This window comes from Stenella coeruleoalba (genome assembly GCF_951394435.1).
Source record: "Stenella coeruleoalba genome assembly, chromosome: 8".
NCBI lineage: Eukaryota > Metazoa > Chordata > Mammalia > Artiodactyla > Delphinidae > Stenella > Stenella coeruleoalba.
This window is the reverse complement of record NC_137154.1, coordinates 36,994,843-37,010,572: the sequence shown is the minus strand read 5'-3', so window position 1 is coordinate 37,010,572 and position 15,730 is coordinate 36,994,843. Positions and strand designations below refer to the sequence as shown.

The 15,730-nt window shown below is 41.5% G+C and overlaps 1 protein-coding gene across 8 annotated transcripts in view; it reads left to right on the top strand.

The window, feature by feature from the left end:
• The window catches only part of ZDHHC13 (zDHHC palmitoyltransferase 13), a 189,830-nt gene extending 177,724 nt beyond the window's left edge, over nt 1-12,106 (top strand). For all 8 annotated transcript variants that reach the window (XM_079930300.1, XM_079930296.1, XM_079930299.1 and 5 more), the window contains 6 exons: nt 242-304; nt 1,006-1,099; nt 2,740-2,823; nt 6,599-6,756; nt 9,041-9,138; nt 11,443-12,106. In XM_079930300.1, the coding sequence (XP_079786426.1) occupies nt 242-304; nt 1,006-1,099; nt 2,740-2,823; nt 6,599-6,756; nt 9,041-9,138; nt 11,443-11,581 (636 nt within the window). In that variant the 3' untranslated portion in view covers nt 11,582-12,106. The remainder of the gene's footprint in view (nt 1-241; nt 305-1,005; nt 1,100-2,739; nt 2,824-6,598; nt 6,757-9,040; nt 9,139-11,442) is intronic.
• The last annotated feature ends 3,624 nt before the right edge of the window (nt 12,107-15,730 follow it).

Here is a 15,730-nt window from a genome sequence, read left to right as displayed (position 1 = left end):
CATTGCCATTCATGGAGAAAAGGGGGGTGTAATTTTTGTGCATTCTAATTTATTGGCTATGGTTGAAAATGCAGCCTTGAAAAGTCACATATTTCAAGCACAGAATGATATGGTGGCAAGTCTTCTAAGTTGCTTTCTAGCTACCTCAGTTTGAAGAGAGAGCTGTGAGAACGGTATGTAACCAAGCATCATCCATTCCCCAACAAAACGCAAACGTAAGGTCAAACTTGATGTCTTTCAGAATATCATCACCCTTGCAGAGACCGGCTGTCTGGATTTCAGAACATTTTGTACATCATGTCTTGTGAGTGAGTCTTTTCTTTATAATTTTTTTCCCATCGTAAAAGCAAATTCTTGGTTACATTGCTCATGTAAGCATTTCTCAAATCTTCATGGTATATTTATACACCTTTCTTTTTACCAGGTGTAAAATTTGTTTTTTAAAATTTTGCATTACTGTCAGAACAGTCTTCTGCCTTGAACATGTGGGAGAATGATGTTTGTAATCTCTTGAAGTTGCCTGTGGTTAAATCTCTTTGTGTGTTTTCTTTGCTTTTTCCTGCCATGAAGCATATGTTAGAACTAACTTGGAGTCAGAGGCTCATGATGACCCTAGAAACCACTTAGTGAAACCTTTGATTTAGCAACTGAAGATTCATAGCCTAAAGGGAGGAAGTAACTTTCCCTAAATTATTGGCAGAACCAGAAGTGTAACTCGGTTCCCTTTTTCTTAGTCCAGGGCTCATTCTGCTGTGTGGTGCTGCCTCTTTTCCCCTTCGTCAGTGTCAGTAAGCTCTGGAATTCAAATCCCTTTTAGTGATGGCCTAATTAGACATGTGGAAGTAAATAGTAATAAGGCATCCCAGAGCCTCTAAGTGAATTGATGATCGATGTAGGATTATTTGTGCCAGTGTCGCTATAATTTAGGAATAAGATTTTGCTTTTGATTTGTTACCACTTTGAGATTCTGATTTTTGCTTAGATCTCTCTTAATTGTCCACTTAGATAAGGAAGCCATTAAGGTCACTCCACTGCCACGTGTGCGACTCCTGTGTGGCTCGGTATGATCAACATTGCCTGTGGACTGGACGGTGCATCGGTGAGAGGCTCAAGTTTCCATTTACCATTTTGAAGTTCAGCTCTCTTTAGTTATGTGTGTGACTCAGAAAAAGTGGAAAGCATGTAAGGGGTCCACTCTTGCTTGTCAGAGAATCAGCTTTGTGGTCTAACACCTTTGGAACACTGACTCTTGATGTTAATAATAATAATTAATGTCATTTGTATAATATTTTAACATGTATAAAGTACCTTCATATATAGTATCCTTTTTGCACATCAGAGGTTGGTATTATTACCTCCATTTTAGAGTTGAAAAAATATTAAAGGTCAAATTATTTGCTTGAGATCTCTTTAGTAGTGCCAGTCTTCCACTCTAGATACCATGTCTTTTCCATATTTTGTGTCTTGTCCCTTTCATTCACCTTCTCTACTTGCCTCTAAGGCTCAGGTAGGTGCTAGAACCAGAGATGGCAGGGGTCTGGGGATTGCCTTCCACCCAGGCAGTGTTCTGATCTGAAGCCCTGGGTTTCCTCCGAGCCGTCACAGTAAAAGCCAGGGCTTTATTATGAGGAACTTCAGAGGAACTATGGTCATGGGTCTTCAGGGGAGGCTATGCATGTATAATCTTGATGAACAAAAGGCTGCCTCAGCTCAGGCAGCTTTCCTCGGTGCATTTTGATGTTCTCCACTGTTCCTAGAGAACAGGTGAAGAGAGAATTCCTGGGCTTCCAGGCTTCGTGTACCCCATCCCACCGTAGAGATGAGATGATTGGCATTATAGCAGGCACCTTTGAATGGCAGTGGGAAAACAATAGTATGAGCCCACATATTTTTATCACATTGCGTTTACGTAGTGTTTTCATATATATCATCCTGTTTGGTTGCCACAGGCCTGTGAAGTAGACAGAAGAGATGTTTTCCCCATATTAAAAGTGAGAACACTGAATCAGAGACATTAAATGATGTACCTGTAGTCACACAGCTTGTCATTCATAAATCTGGGTCTCCTGGTTCCAGTGGGTGTTGCTCCTTCTGCTGGGCTTTGCTACCTCAGGAGGAGGTGGGAACGTGATGGTGGCTAAGGAGCTTTTGTGTCATCAGCATCAAAATGCTGCCATCTCCAGCATCAAGGGGGCAGCATGTGCAACAGTGGGGCTTGGTTGCCCGGCCCCCTCACCCCTTCTTTGCTTCTGTAGGCCTTTCTCAGGCCGCAGGTTGCCCCTCTTTTGCTGTGTCAGTCTCCTGCAATATATCTGTTGCCCCTCAGATTTGTTTTCTCTGTTCCCCTGATTAAGTCAGTACTTGATGTCCAGAAGTTGTACTTATATAAACTTATTACACAGAAGGAAGGAAGAGACAGGGTATGACTTGCCCCAAATCCTGCCTCCTCCCCTCCCTCCAATGCTGTATAGGCCATCCTAGAGCTGTATTTGTTCTATCCAAAAAAGAAGTGTCTTCTTTTAGGTAGGTAATGAATAAATATTAGTTTAGTGAACATGGACAATTGAACATGACATATCAGAGCTGTTTGGTTTGGGTTTAATTGTATTTAAAAGCAAAACAACTGCTTATTTCTTTTTTACTTTGATGAAGGCTTTTGACAGGGAAGTGCTTTAATAAGGTCTTGATCTGGAAAATCATTGGAAGAAAGTATTAAACATGTTTTTCTTTTTGATGTAGGTTTTGGCAACCATCATTATTACATATTCTTCTTATTTTTCCTTTCCATCGTGTGTGACTGGATTATATATGAATCTTTCATCTGTAAGTATAAATTTTTCTTATAGCAAACTTATGCACCCGCACTCACATATACTTTTTCTTGTAAACTCTTGTATCTCACATTCCGGCTGGATGACTATAAACCATACCCTAATAAAAATGAAACAAATGTCTCTAAGACTCTCTCAGCATTGGGAAGCTGCAGGAAGTGCTAGAAGAGGTTAGTTGTCGGTAGTTTGGAAGAGATTCTACTCTAAAGTGACCTTGATAAATTTGAGAAGTGGTCAGAAATAGAGATTCATTTAAGGTAAGTGCAGATTTATCCCCCAGTGAAATGAGTAAAAATCAGGTAGGTGTTCAAGTACAAAGCAAGGGAAGTGATAAGTAAATAAACTAGGAAAAAAAAAAGGTTGGTGCTAGAGAGGTTGTGGGAGGGAGGTGGAGGTGGTCACAGTAATTAAGGAACAAAACTGAAAGCTCATGCCATTTGACAGATGTCAAGTCACAACTTAGAACTGATGGGAAAACAGTAACAATGATCGAAAGGTCGGAAATAATAACTTGGAAGAAAACATTAGCTCACTTATTCTGCATCCCTGAGAAAAGCAAATAACTTTTCATCAGCAGCGCAGAAGGGCATTGAGGGGTTCTCATGTAGGGAGTGACGTTGAGCTGTTCCAAGGTGAGCGACTAAGAACAGGATTTAAATTGAAGCAGGGAGGATTTTGGTTAGCTCTTAAGAATTGCATGACTATGCTTTTCAGACCTTGGAATAGGTTACCTAACCAGAAACACTGTGCTTGTAGTTTATTTTGACTTTATTTGTTTAACTGTTTATTATTCATTTATTCTGAAGGTTTTAGGAGAATTTGGATCTAGAGGCAGAGGCTTCGCTACTGATCTGTTTCCATCCACCCTCCTGTTGTATTCATGCTTAAGTCTTAGATTTTGCCGGTAGAATAATACTAGTTTGTTGCTTGAGCTAAAATCTGAAATGATGCAGGAAGACGTGGAAAGTTTTTTCCTACAATTTTTCTTTTCCCCTTAGCATCCCAAGTCCCACCGCACCTTACACTCCCCACCCCACTCACCCACTGGCTTTCTCTAATTTAAACTTTGTTTAGTTTTTGAAAGACAGTTCCTCCTGTGCTGTCCCCAGCCTCCCAGATCTCTTCTCCAGAAACATCCAGTATTACAAGTTTTGTTTTGTTTAGGGTTTCATGTTTAGAGATTGTTAATTAAAATCTACGAAATGATCTATTTTTAGCCCTGCCGTAGGCATGGAGGGGGTCTCAGTTACCTTGTCAGCCCTTCTCCGTAACAGACACCTTTGGTGTCTCTGATCACTAGGGAATGCTTTCATAGCTCACTGTAACTGCCACCATCTCAAACGGACCTAAGTCAGAAGGTTGTGATCCCTGATCTCAGTTCTTGTCAAAAGGCCATCAGAAGTCCTAAGCATTGAAATTTTAAAACCTCTTAGATTATGTCCTGTGGTGTAAGAAATAAAAGATTTTTTTGACAGCGCTACTTTCTGTCGAAAGAGCTGCCTTTTTAAGGCCTGAGAATAAAGCATATTCCTGGAAAACCTTTTTAAGCTGGCCCATGGACCAACTTGTCCCTTGGACTTGATCCTCGGGGAGAGGAGCCAGATTTTACACCACTCTTGTCTCTCCCCATTCTCTCTCTTCACTAAAAATAGTCATCTTTGTGTGGTGGCTATGTCCAGCATACAACTGTATTGATAAGGACAGAAGTAATTTTCCATCACATTCATTCTTTCCAAGTTGCTTGCTTATTACATGCGTTTGGTTCTTCCCTCCTCTTTGTCTTTATTCTCTGGCTCTGAACCAATTTTTGTATCACGTTTTTTTGTTTCTCAGGAACAGTCCCACCTTACATTTACTAACAGCTGTATAGACTAGCTGAACATGTTTTGTTACTTTTATCCCATTTATATACTGACAGTATTTCTTTACACCGAATGCACGCATCCTGTCATTTATCGTTATTTCACAGACGGCAAAAACGAACTTGTGCTCCATTTTTCTAATGAGGCCTCATTGTCATCCCATCTTCTTTGTTTCTCATTAACGCTCCTGGTGCCAGAATGCTGCTGTGCACCCTCATCCTCCTCGTGGGATCCGGTTCCAGCTACTCTGACTCTGTGCAGCCTCCATGCATTTCCCCTTTTGTGAGGTCTGTTTTCAGGGTGGACAGTAAGTCACTCAAAGTGTCAGCATCCCGCAAGTTACAGGGAGAAAGATTTTAGATCATTGTTAGAAAGAACATCGTAACTGTCAGAGTTGTTTGAAGATCAAAATGATTGACCTGGAGCAATATGCGTTCCCTGTCATTAGCCAGTGACCACCTGATAAGAATGTATTGTTAGTACATATTAAAGTGTTATATTGCATAACATAATGTGTGTAGCCATTTGCAGCCATATCTTTGATAAATCTGAAATCAGTCCTATGAAAATTTCCATTCAAAGTCATGCTGTGTTATCAAAAAAATTCCCAGAAGGGAGCAGTAGAAATCCATAAGCTGAAAGAAAGTAGATACTCTTTCCCACTCAGCAGCTGTTTCCTCTGCCTGCTGTTGGAAATGATATTCTTTTTTTTGTTATGTCAGGTACATGGAATGCATCTTTCTTTGCAGTCCTAATGAGAAGCTCTAAAGAAAGTGTAATTTACCTTACGTTTTTTACCTTGATTGTTACTGTATGATGATTGCCCTTAGAATTCTTCTGGCATATATTCATGAAAGGTGGTTGGAAATCAAATGAGACTCAAAAAGAAAAAATGGACAGACAGTTGATAGTTAAGTCATGGACTCATTTTCTTCCTGTCCCAGGAGCTCTTAAGTGCTGCTTTGGGAAAATGTCTGAAACTACTTATCAAGTTGTCAGAGGCATTTATGAAACCTCAAGGTGCAAATCTACACAATTCTTATTTCCTTGTCCTTTATGAATGCTCATGATGCCTGTTTAAAGTCATTGGTTTTACATAACCTTGAAGATCTGTTCCCTTATTTCTGCTGCTTCCTACCTGTGTTCTTACTGCTGCTCTTGGCTGTGGTTAGGGGGTCAATATCATGAAGACCATAGTGAAGACCTCACTTTTGATTGGCATGTAAATAGATGTTCCTGGGGAAAAACTGAGCTGCGACCATATGAATCTTGTTCTCTGTTCTTTTCCTAGGGGTGTCTGACTCATGAGTTCTCTCACCTGGCTTTTCTACCCCTGCAGGATTAATTATGGTCCCAGTGCAGAAGTACACCCAGTAACTGCATGCTGTAGGCTGTGGTCCAGTGGTATAGGATTTCTTGTGCCCACAGGAATGGCCCGTTGATCTGAACCCTTAGTAAGAGTTTATATTCTGTTCTGTAATAGACCCTTATCTTGCTGTAACATGGATACAATAGAGAATTTTCTAGGACAAATATTTATTAAATATATAATCATTCCCAGTTATCAAGTCCTTGAACAATTCACTTCTGGCCAGTGTATTTTATACTGAATATGCTAATTTTAGTGATGATTTTATAGACCTTTTTTGCTTTTATTCCCTCATTGCCAACTACCAATGCAGTATTATCAGAGCCTTAACAGTGAGGTATCTTTTTTTTTTTTAATCTCTGTTGAGCTGACATTTATTTGGAAGATAAAATCTTAAAGTTGAGTTCTGATCTGTGCTATCATGTCTTACTTTCTCTTCTCCCTAAACAGAACTGCAGTGATTTTTATCTTCTTGAGGAATGATCACTAGTTTGTTGCCTTTTTAAGTAATGGGTTCCTTTTTTGTGAATTCACAGATTGGTCAAATCATTGTGTCACAACATTCAAAGCAGATGGACTGTGGACCTACCTCAATCAGATCGTGGCCTGTTCCCCTTGGGTCGTATATATCTTCACGTTAGCAACTTTCCATTTCTCATGGTCAACATTTTTATTACTAATTCAGCTCTTTCAGGTATTTATCTTCTTATAATGCCTTTGAGTAAAATTTCCAATACCCCATAGTGAGATAGAAAGACTAGAATTTCAAATCAGAAGACTTAGATTTGAGTTCCACTTCTGTCACTTACTCTGTGGGTCTGGGCATGTCATTTGACTCCCGAATTTCAGTTTCCTTGTCTGTAAAATGGGGATAATAATGCCTGTCTACTCTCGCAGGGTGGTTTAAAGGATAGAGTAATAAGGTGTTAGTGTAGCCCTAGGATTTATCTAATCTGACCTCTTTTACAGATAGAGGTACAGAGAGGTGAATTGAATTGCTCAAGGTCACCCAGTGAGTGGCAAAATCAGAACTGGAAACTTAGGTCTTCTGGCAGTTCATTTCAAGGGTTTTTTCCATCATATAATTAAATTATATGGCATATGAAAGCATGGTATGAACTGTAAAGCATTGTGCAAATATGAGATGATTATGTTCCCTCACTTTTCCCAGCCCTGTTTGTTATCCTTCTTATTATGCAGTACTTAAGTGGATAGAAGTGGGGAAGAAATGAAAGATGTATCACTAACCAACAGACATGGTAATTACGCTTGCAGAGTAGGTCGTGACCGTTAGAAAGCTCATGCTCCGGGGCAGTAGCCACCACCTTCAGCTTTCTGTGAAGCTCCTGTCCCCTCCCTGCTGCCTGCCTTCGCTTACGAGCATAACCTCATTCTCATTGTTGCTACGGCCTGCCCCCGTGGAATGGACAGCCGTGATCATCTGAGCCGGTTATTGCCAGAGCTCAGATCATTAGAGCATTACTCAGCAAAAGCAAGATGTATTCCATTTTTATGGAGGAGTAACCAATTCTGCAATAACAATAAAAAATAAAGTAAGAAAAAAGGGGGAAAAGGCTAAGGAAAGGAATTAAGCTAATAATACTGGCTGAACTGAGGTTTCTGAATAATACCCGTCCTAGTCTCCTATCTGACATCTACAGACTCAGGCAGTAAGAATGGATATTAGCATCAATGATTATTAATATTATAATCATTTGTAATACCTAATATTTATATATGCTTTACGTATTCCAAAGCACTTTCCCGTCAATGGCCTCACAGACATTTGAGATGGAGTCTGTGCCAAAGTCGTGTTTCCATTTTATGGATGAGAAAACTAAACCTAAGAGATGTTGAGCGCCTTGCTTATGGCCATAGGGCTCAGTCAGAGGTGGAGTTAGAAGCAGAACCTAAGATTTGGGACATCAGTTCTAATTCTCTTTCTTCTTTCCTGGACTCTTAGAATAAGTACATTTGAGGCTATAATATCTTTACTTTTTAAAAGAAAGTTTGTTTATACTCTCTGAGGCAGGAGAGTGGATTCAAAATTTTGGATAGTTTTCAAAAACAGGAATTCAGAGTAAAGTTGTTTTCTTAATAAACAAGACAGTCCAGTTATTTAAAGCCTTTCGTTTCCTGAGGGCTCAGGTGAGTCATGGTTTTGACCGTAGGGAGTCAAACTGAGCATATAGATGGCTGGCAAGGACCGTGGGCTTTATTCTCACACTGACTGAGGTGTCCGCCCCAGTTCTGCCACTTTCTAAGCTGTGTGGCCTTGGACCAGTTACTTCATCTCTGTCAGCCTGTGCACTGGATCATTTTAAATATCTTATCGCAGATCCTTAGAGAATCCGATGAGGATGCTGTGATAATCTCTGTCTTACAGATAAGGAACTTGATGTTTGAATTATTTTGAGGATTAGGTGAGATAGCTTAGTGAATAATACTGGTTTTAATGATTTGAGAGTTTTTAAAGTTACCTTAATTCTTACACTTCCCCAAATTTATGGATTTAAATGTGCTTCACTTCAGATTAACTTTTTTATTTGGCCCTTTTCAAAGAGATACTAAGAAGCGTATAGAGGTTGAGATAATTGCATTAACACTGACCTTATGTTGTTTGATTCACCTGGAAGTTGAATGCTGAATGTGTTGAGAGTCTAAACATGGCCGTAAGCCACAGCTTGAATTACTAAAGCAATCATTTCACGACTGAGTCAATGCACTCTGCTTTCTTGAAGGTTAATAAAAGTCAGACAATAAAAAAAAAAAAAAATTGCCCAGCTACTAGATTTACATAGGAGTCTTGTTTTGAGCTGCTCTGTCCTTGCCCTCACCGTGATCATTGTTTAGCAGTCCAGGTGATGTTGCCTTTAGGGGAGAACTGAATGTTTGCCAGTGTCCTGTGATGGGATGCCAAGAGTGATGAGCCTCGATGTGGTGGTGTTTTTCATGTACCTTCCCACCTTCATTTTCAGATTGCTTTTCTGGGCCTGACCTCTCATGAGAGAACCAGCCTGCTGAAGCAGAGCAGGCACATGAAACAGACATTGTCCCTCAGGAGGACCCCATACAAGTAAGTGGGACCTATTCTGCCCACTGAGCCGGTGGAAGGTGCTGGCCTCGCCATTGGTTTCCCGACCTAGTGTCACCACCCACAGCCCTGCTGCCATCCTCTAACTGGCTGACGGAGTTGAACCTCTTCTTTCTTGGAAGCCTCAGTGACAGGAGATGAGTGGTAAGGTCATGAGCCCCAAGGTGGTAAGATTTAGTCTGCTGGACTCAGCACAAACAGTAAGTGACTTTGAAGTTTTGCCAAGATGGGAGATCTCTTCAGTCAAGCCACATGGTCACAAGGTTGCATATTGCTGGCATGAAGTCAGCGTGAGATAACTAAGCACGTGGCTGAGAAAGCCAGCCACGGGGCTCTCTGTAGAAAGCGTTAGATTGTGAGCTTTGCCAGGATTTTCAACCTGACTTTCTATCACCAGTAATTCTTTTAGCCCGATGTTTAAAGTGCCCACCTGTGTCAGGGAAGAGTTACTTTTTCAGGTTTGGGATATGTTTTCCCCAGAGCACTGGTTGTGTAAAACCTGTCCCCAGCTGAAAATGAGAGTGTTTGTAGGATTGCCGTCATCTTATGAGATGAGAGATCAGGGTTTGCAGCTTATCTTCCTGTCAGATATGTCGGGATCTTGGAGGCTGAGAGCGCTGCAGAGGTGACCCAGTGCCCTCTAGGGATTTGACTGCTCGCTGCATATCTCATGAGCAGTCTATTTTAAAGCACACTCACGGTACAAGATGAAACTGTTAGGCTGTTAGACAAGGAAATCAGAGCCTGGGATATGACTATGATGTGTGTTTAGAGGAGAGAAATTGACTTAATTGGGAAGAGACGGCCAAAGTGATGGAGTGTAGAGAGTCGTGTTAAGCTTGTGATGATTGTTTCAGACTGGCAGTGATAATAAAATCCCTTTCTCAGTGACTTAACCAGAGGAATATTTACTCCACCGAAGTATGGACCTCTTTGTGATAGAGGTGGAATTTTAAGCTGAGCCTTGAAAGGTGTGGGGTGGGGAGCAGGAAGGAAGGGCATCCCGAGCCCTGGAGAAGTGTCTGAATAAAGGACCAGAGGCGAGAGAGTTGGGGCGTTTTGGGGAATTGCTAAGACATGGCAGCATTACTGGAGGAACTAAAGGTAAAGCCTTGGAGCCACTTTGAAACTAGCTTCCCAAGATTTGTCTTATTGTCTTCCCCAAAGTTACTTTTACTCACTAGCCAGCTCTTGAACTGGGCCCTGTCGGTCCCCAGCATGCCTCCCTGCTTCCACCCCATCAGTTCCGTGTGGGCAGCCCCCTGCCTGGGAAGCTACCTTCTTAGAAGCCTTGCAAATTTCTTGACCACTCTCAGTAACCAGCAGTGGCACATGCATCCTCACACACAGATGTGTTCTGATGTGTTTAAGACGTTGGGTTAGGCACTTGAAAGATGGGGCATATGCCTAAAAATGAATATTCATGATAACTGGAACAGACAGTAGCATTCAGGAATTTAATGGAGGGAAAAATGATGCTGAAGATATGTAGTCAGGAAGGCTCCAAAGGGGAAGTGGGCCTTGACCTAGGCCTTGAGAACTGGTAGGGCTTAAAAGGATAAGGGTGTTACCTGATGGAAGAGTAGGGGAGTGTGGGTTCCAGGGTAGAAGAATGGCCCATGCAGTTGTGATCATGGGAAAAAATAAAGCCAGAGTAGCTATAACAAAAGATGAGTTTGGAGCTTCAATACCCGAGGAGTCCTGGGCTTTATTGTATAGGGCTGTGAGTACAAAGATGAGGGATTTGGCTTTGAGCCTCTGGGCAGAGGAATATTGTTAAAGGGTTTTGACTGGGAGGTTAGGGGCTATGAATATATCAGGTGTTTGGAGGACCAGTCTCCAGTATGTAAGATGAATTAGAAGGAATTGAGACAGAGACACCATTTAGAGTTTCTTAGAATTCGAAGAATCCCATCTTGTTGATCATAGTTTTTCTGGCCTGTCTGTCCTTTGAGATAGTCCAAGTCTGAATTAGAGCAGTGGGAATGGAAAGAAAGAAACTTAATGGTGGCAGTGACTGTTCTAGTGAGTGGGGACCCAAAATGAACTTGAGTTGCTGGGCACAAGCCAGGGAATCTCAAAATAGGGATTCAGGTCCAGAAATGGAACTGGGCTTCAGTTTCAAGGGCCATAAATTCAAGAACTGTCTGATTCACCTCTAGATTCCTGCAGGATCTTGGAAGGATGTATACTGTAAATTCTCAGTGACTGTTTATGGTTTGAATGAATGTTTGTCAAATGCTAACAGGAAATGTAGTAAGACGTGTTCTCTTTCTTTCTTGGCAGCCTTGGGTTCACACAGAACCTCGCGGATTTCTTTCAGTGTGGCTGCTTTGGCTTGGTCAAGCCCTGTGCAGTAGACTGGACGTCACAGTACACCATGGTCTTTCACCCAGCTAAGGAGAAAGTTCTTCGCTCAGTGTGAAGAAAAGCAACCCACAGCTCTCACTCTGATTTGTTTGTATTTATGTTGATGCCCTGTGGTCTGCAAGTGAAGTGAAGATTTAGAGTTCACCTAAGCCCAAAGGAAAACACAGGTGGTTTTTAAAGCATTTGGTAAAAACAGAAGTTCTCGAGAAAGGCTTACACGTTTTCAGACTTAGTAAGATGGACTGTTTCTGAACAATCTTGGCAGACATCTAAAAAAAAAAAACTTTTATATTTTTCACAAGAAAATGCAAGTTCCTTTTTTTTTTTTGGAGGTAATATTCACCAATTACGGAGAAAATGCGGTATTTTCAGATACTTTTATTGGCTGTTTCAAAATAGTATTATTCTTTAAACTTGTAATTTTTGATAAATTATTTGTCTTTGTTTTATCTATAAATATGTAAAAAAATATTTAAATAGATGTACCTGTTTTGCTTTCACACTTAATAAAATTTTTTTTTTGTAGTTGAGACTTGGTTTCTGACACTTGACACTTCTTGAATCTTAAATCGAGAAAAGGTATATATAGGATGTGAAGAAAAATTCCCAAATCCCAGGAATGAGCTGAGATCACTGTTAGTAGCAATAACAAGATTTAATTTTGTTTTCCGTTTTGCTTAGAAAATTGAACAGGAAATCTTAAAGATTAATTACAGTTTTTACTTAGCACCCTTAAAATATTTGACTGGTGTGATTGTAATTGCTCATTTTCTTTGTTCTGGAAGAAATGGTAATTCAACTTGAACTCGTGTGTGTGTGTGTGTCTGTGTGTGTGTGTGTGTGTCTGTGTGTGTGTGTGTGTGTCTGTGTGTGTGTGTGTGTGTGTGTGTGTGTGTGTGTGTGTGTGTGTGAATATGCCCCTGGACATGCATGCCACCTTCCCGCTGAAAACCCCTCCTTAGGTTCCCATTGCTCTTGGGGTAAAAGCTAAAATTCTTATCATGTCCAGCTGGCCCTGAATGATAGCGCCTTATTTTGTTTACCATCTTGTTTTGGACCACAGTTTGTACTCTAATTGCATAGACCTTTCAGTTCCTCAAAGACCTGTTCTCCTTTTTTCTACAGAGGCTTTGAGATAAGGAAACTAAAGCCTAAAGAAGTTTGTATTTTCTTCAAGGTCAAATGGATACCAAGTGGGCTACCCACTCTGAGGTCCCAGCCTCCTAGAATACCACCTGACACGTATGTGTTCAATAAATATTTGAATGAATTTGTTGTATGAATGCAGGGTTTTAAAGCAGTACATGATGTGATCACAATTGTGGCTTGAAGACTGATTCTCATTTAAGGGACAGAAGGACTTTTTCTCTCTCCCTTCCTTTCCCACCAACACCCGCCAAGTAAATATTCTCAAATTGTGGTCCATAGGCCAGTTAGATCAGAGTCACAGGGGCAGGGCAGGGGCCTGGGGCTCACTTGTTTAAAGTTCAAATTCCCAGAGCCACTGTATTGCAGCACACCTAATTGATATGTAACATGGAAAGCACATTTCATTCATTTTTAAATTATTCTACAAATATTTATGGAGCATCATGCTAGGTGTTGCAGGCCATAAAACATTTAATTGGGCATACTAATCATGGCATTTACAGTCTAGAGGGGAAGCTAAGATACATGAAACTATAGTATAATGTAGAAAATACTAAAAGCTATAAGAGGGGTGCAAATTAAATACGGTTAGAGTTTAGAGGTTGGGGAGAGCCTCGGTGGGTGTAATCAAGGAAGTGTTTGTGGATGATAGGGCATTAGAAAGGGTTTTCAGTGATACTGAGTTTGGAAATGGGGAGTTGGAAGTGAAAGGCATTCAGATGGAGAGAACTCTATGAGTAAAGACAACGGGAAAGTCTAAAGTATAGTCAGAACAATGACAGCCTGGGTCTATAGGATGTTGGAAGTGGGGAGCTTGGTTAATAAGTTGGAAAGGTGGACGGGGGCTAGATCACCAGGGGCATTGAACGATGTTAAGGGAAGGAACTGTAAGATTAAAGTGAGCAATAAGGAACTATTTCTTTACCCTTGTAGGTAAAAGTTCTTGAAAACCTTGTCAATATCTCCAAGTCCTCTCTCCCATCCTCCTCCTAACCCATCTGCAGTCAGGCTTTCACCTCCAGCACCTCATGGAAACTGCTCTTGTCAAGCACACCGGTGTCTTCTGTGTTGCTAAATTGCGTGTCAGCTCCAAGTCCATCGTACAGAACCCACCAGCAGCATCTGACAGGTGCTTCCTTAATATACTTTCCTCACTTGGCCTCCAGGAGAGCACCCCTGAGTTTCCTCCTCCTCTCGCTGGTTGCTCTTGAGAGCCTAACCTCTCCTTTGCTGTTTTTCCGCCGCCCCTACCATTTAATTGTGGAATGTCCCAGAGGCGACTCCTTGATCTTCTTGCCCTTTATCTAAACTCACTTCCTCTTCCTTTATAATCTCATCGGATTGTGTAGTGACGTATACCATCTATGTGCCCAAACGCACCAGGTTGTTAACTCCAGTTCGGACTTCCTTCTCAAACTCCAGACTGTGTACTTGACATACCCACTTAAACATCTATAGACATATTAAATTTAACTTGTCCAAATTGAAACTGAACTTCTGATTTCTACCCTAGCCCCATGTGCACAAATAAAACATAGATTTTAAAAATCGATTAAAAATAAAACATACAATACATTTTAAAGTAAATGAATAAAAAATACACAACCCTGTTCCCTACCCTCAGTGTTCCCCATATCAGTTGATCAGAAACTCCATCCTTTCCATTACTCAGGCCAAAACCTTAGAATCTTTTCTTGATAACTTACTTTTTCTCATAATACCACAGATTCATTTCTTTGAGAAATCCTACTGGCTCTGTCTTCAAAATATATCCAGAATTGAATCCTTTTGGCCACCATTGCTGCTGTAGTCCTGAGTTACCAGCGCTTCTTGCCTGGATTACTACAGCTTTCTTATTTGGTCTCCTTGCTTCTACCCTCACCCTGTTACAAGCAGTGGGGTGATCCTCGTACAAAGCAGATTGAATGACGTCACTCCTGGGCTCAGGAACCCTCCAGTGGCTCTTCATTTCACCAGAGGAAGAGCCGAAGCCCTGACAGTAGCCTGCAGGACCCTATAGGATCTGACCGCTTCTCTTGCTTTTCGCCTTGCTGATCCCACATACCTCCCAGGCATGCTTCTGCCTCAGACCTTTCCCTGCCTGTTCTCTCTGCCTAGACTGCTGTAACCCCAGAAATCCATAGTGCCTTTCCTCACAGCTTTCTTTGAAATGTCGGTTTCTCAATGAGGCCTACCCTCATCCACGTTTTGGAAGTTGTAACATCCTTTTCTTTTTTTTTTTTTTGCGGTATGCGGGCCTCTCACTGTTGTGGCCTCTCCCGTTGCGGAGCACAGGCTCCGGACGCGCAGGCTCAGCGGCCATGACTCATGGGCCCAGCTGCTCTGTGGCATGTGGGATCCTCCTGGACCAGGGCACGAACCCATGTTCCCTGCATCGGCAGGCGGACTCTCAACCACTGCGCCACCAGGGAAGCCCGTAACATCCTTTTCTTGCCCTTTTCCTCTTCTTTACCCTACGCTACCTTTTCCCCCATAGCACTTACCACCTTCTGACATACTGTGTGATTTATTTATTGTCTACTGCATACTGTCTCCCTCTCCATCCTGTCAGATTATAAGGTCCATGAGGGATCTTTGTTCTGTTCACTGATGTATCCCAAGCACCTAAAATACTGTCTAACGCGTAGTATGTGTTCAATAAATATTTGCATGAATCTGCTGAATAAGTCTGTTGAGTGGAATTGAGGGATTTTAAGCAGAACACGATGTGATCAGAGTTGTGTTGAAGGCTGATTCTAGTCTGGGGGCAAGTGGACTTTTTCAAGTTATATCCTCTCTTATTTTCTCACCAACCCCTGCCAAGTTAGTGTTCTCAAATGGTGGTCCACAGACCATTCACATCAGAATCGGGGGCTGGGGGGTGGGCGTGGAGGGTGGTGTCCAGGGCTAATGTGTTTGAAATTCAAATTTCTCGTCTCAGACCTTTTAAATCAGTCTCTGAGAAGACAGTCCTGGAGTCTGAATTTTTGTCAGGTTCCCCAGATGCTCTTACATGTATGTGCTACAGTTTGAGAATCACTTACTTTGGGAATTG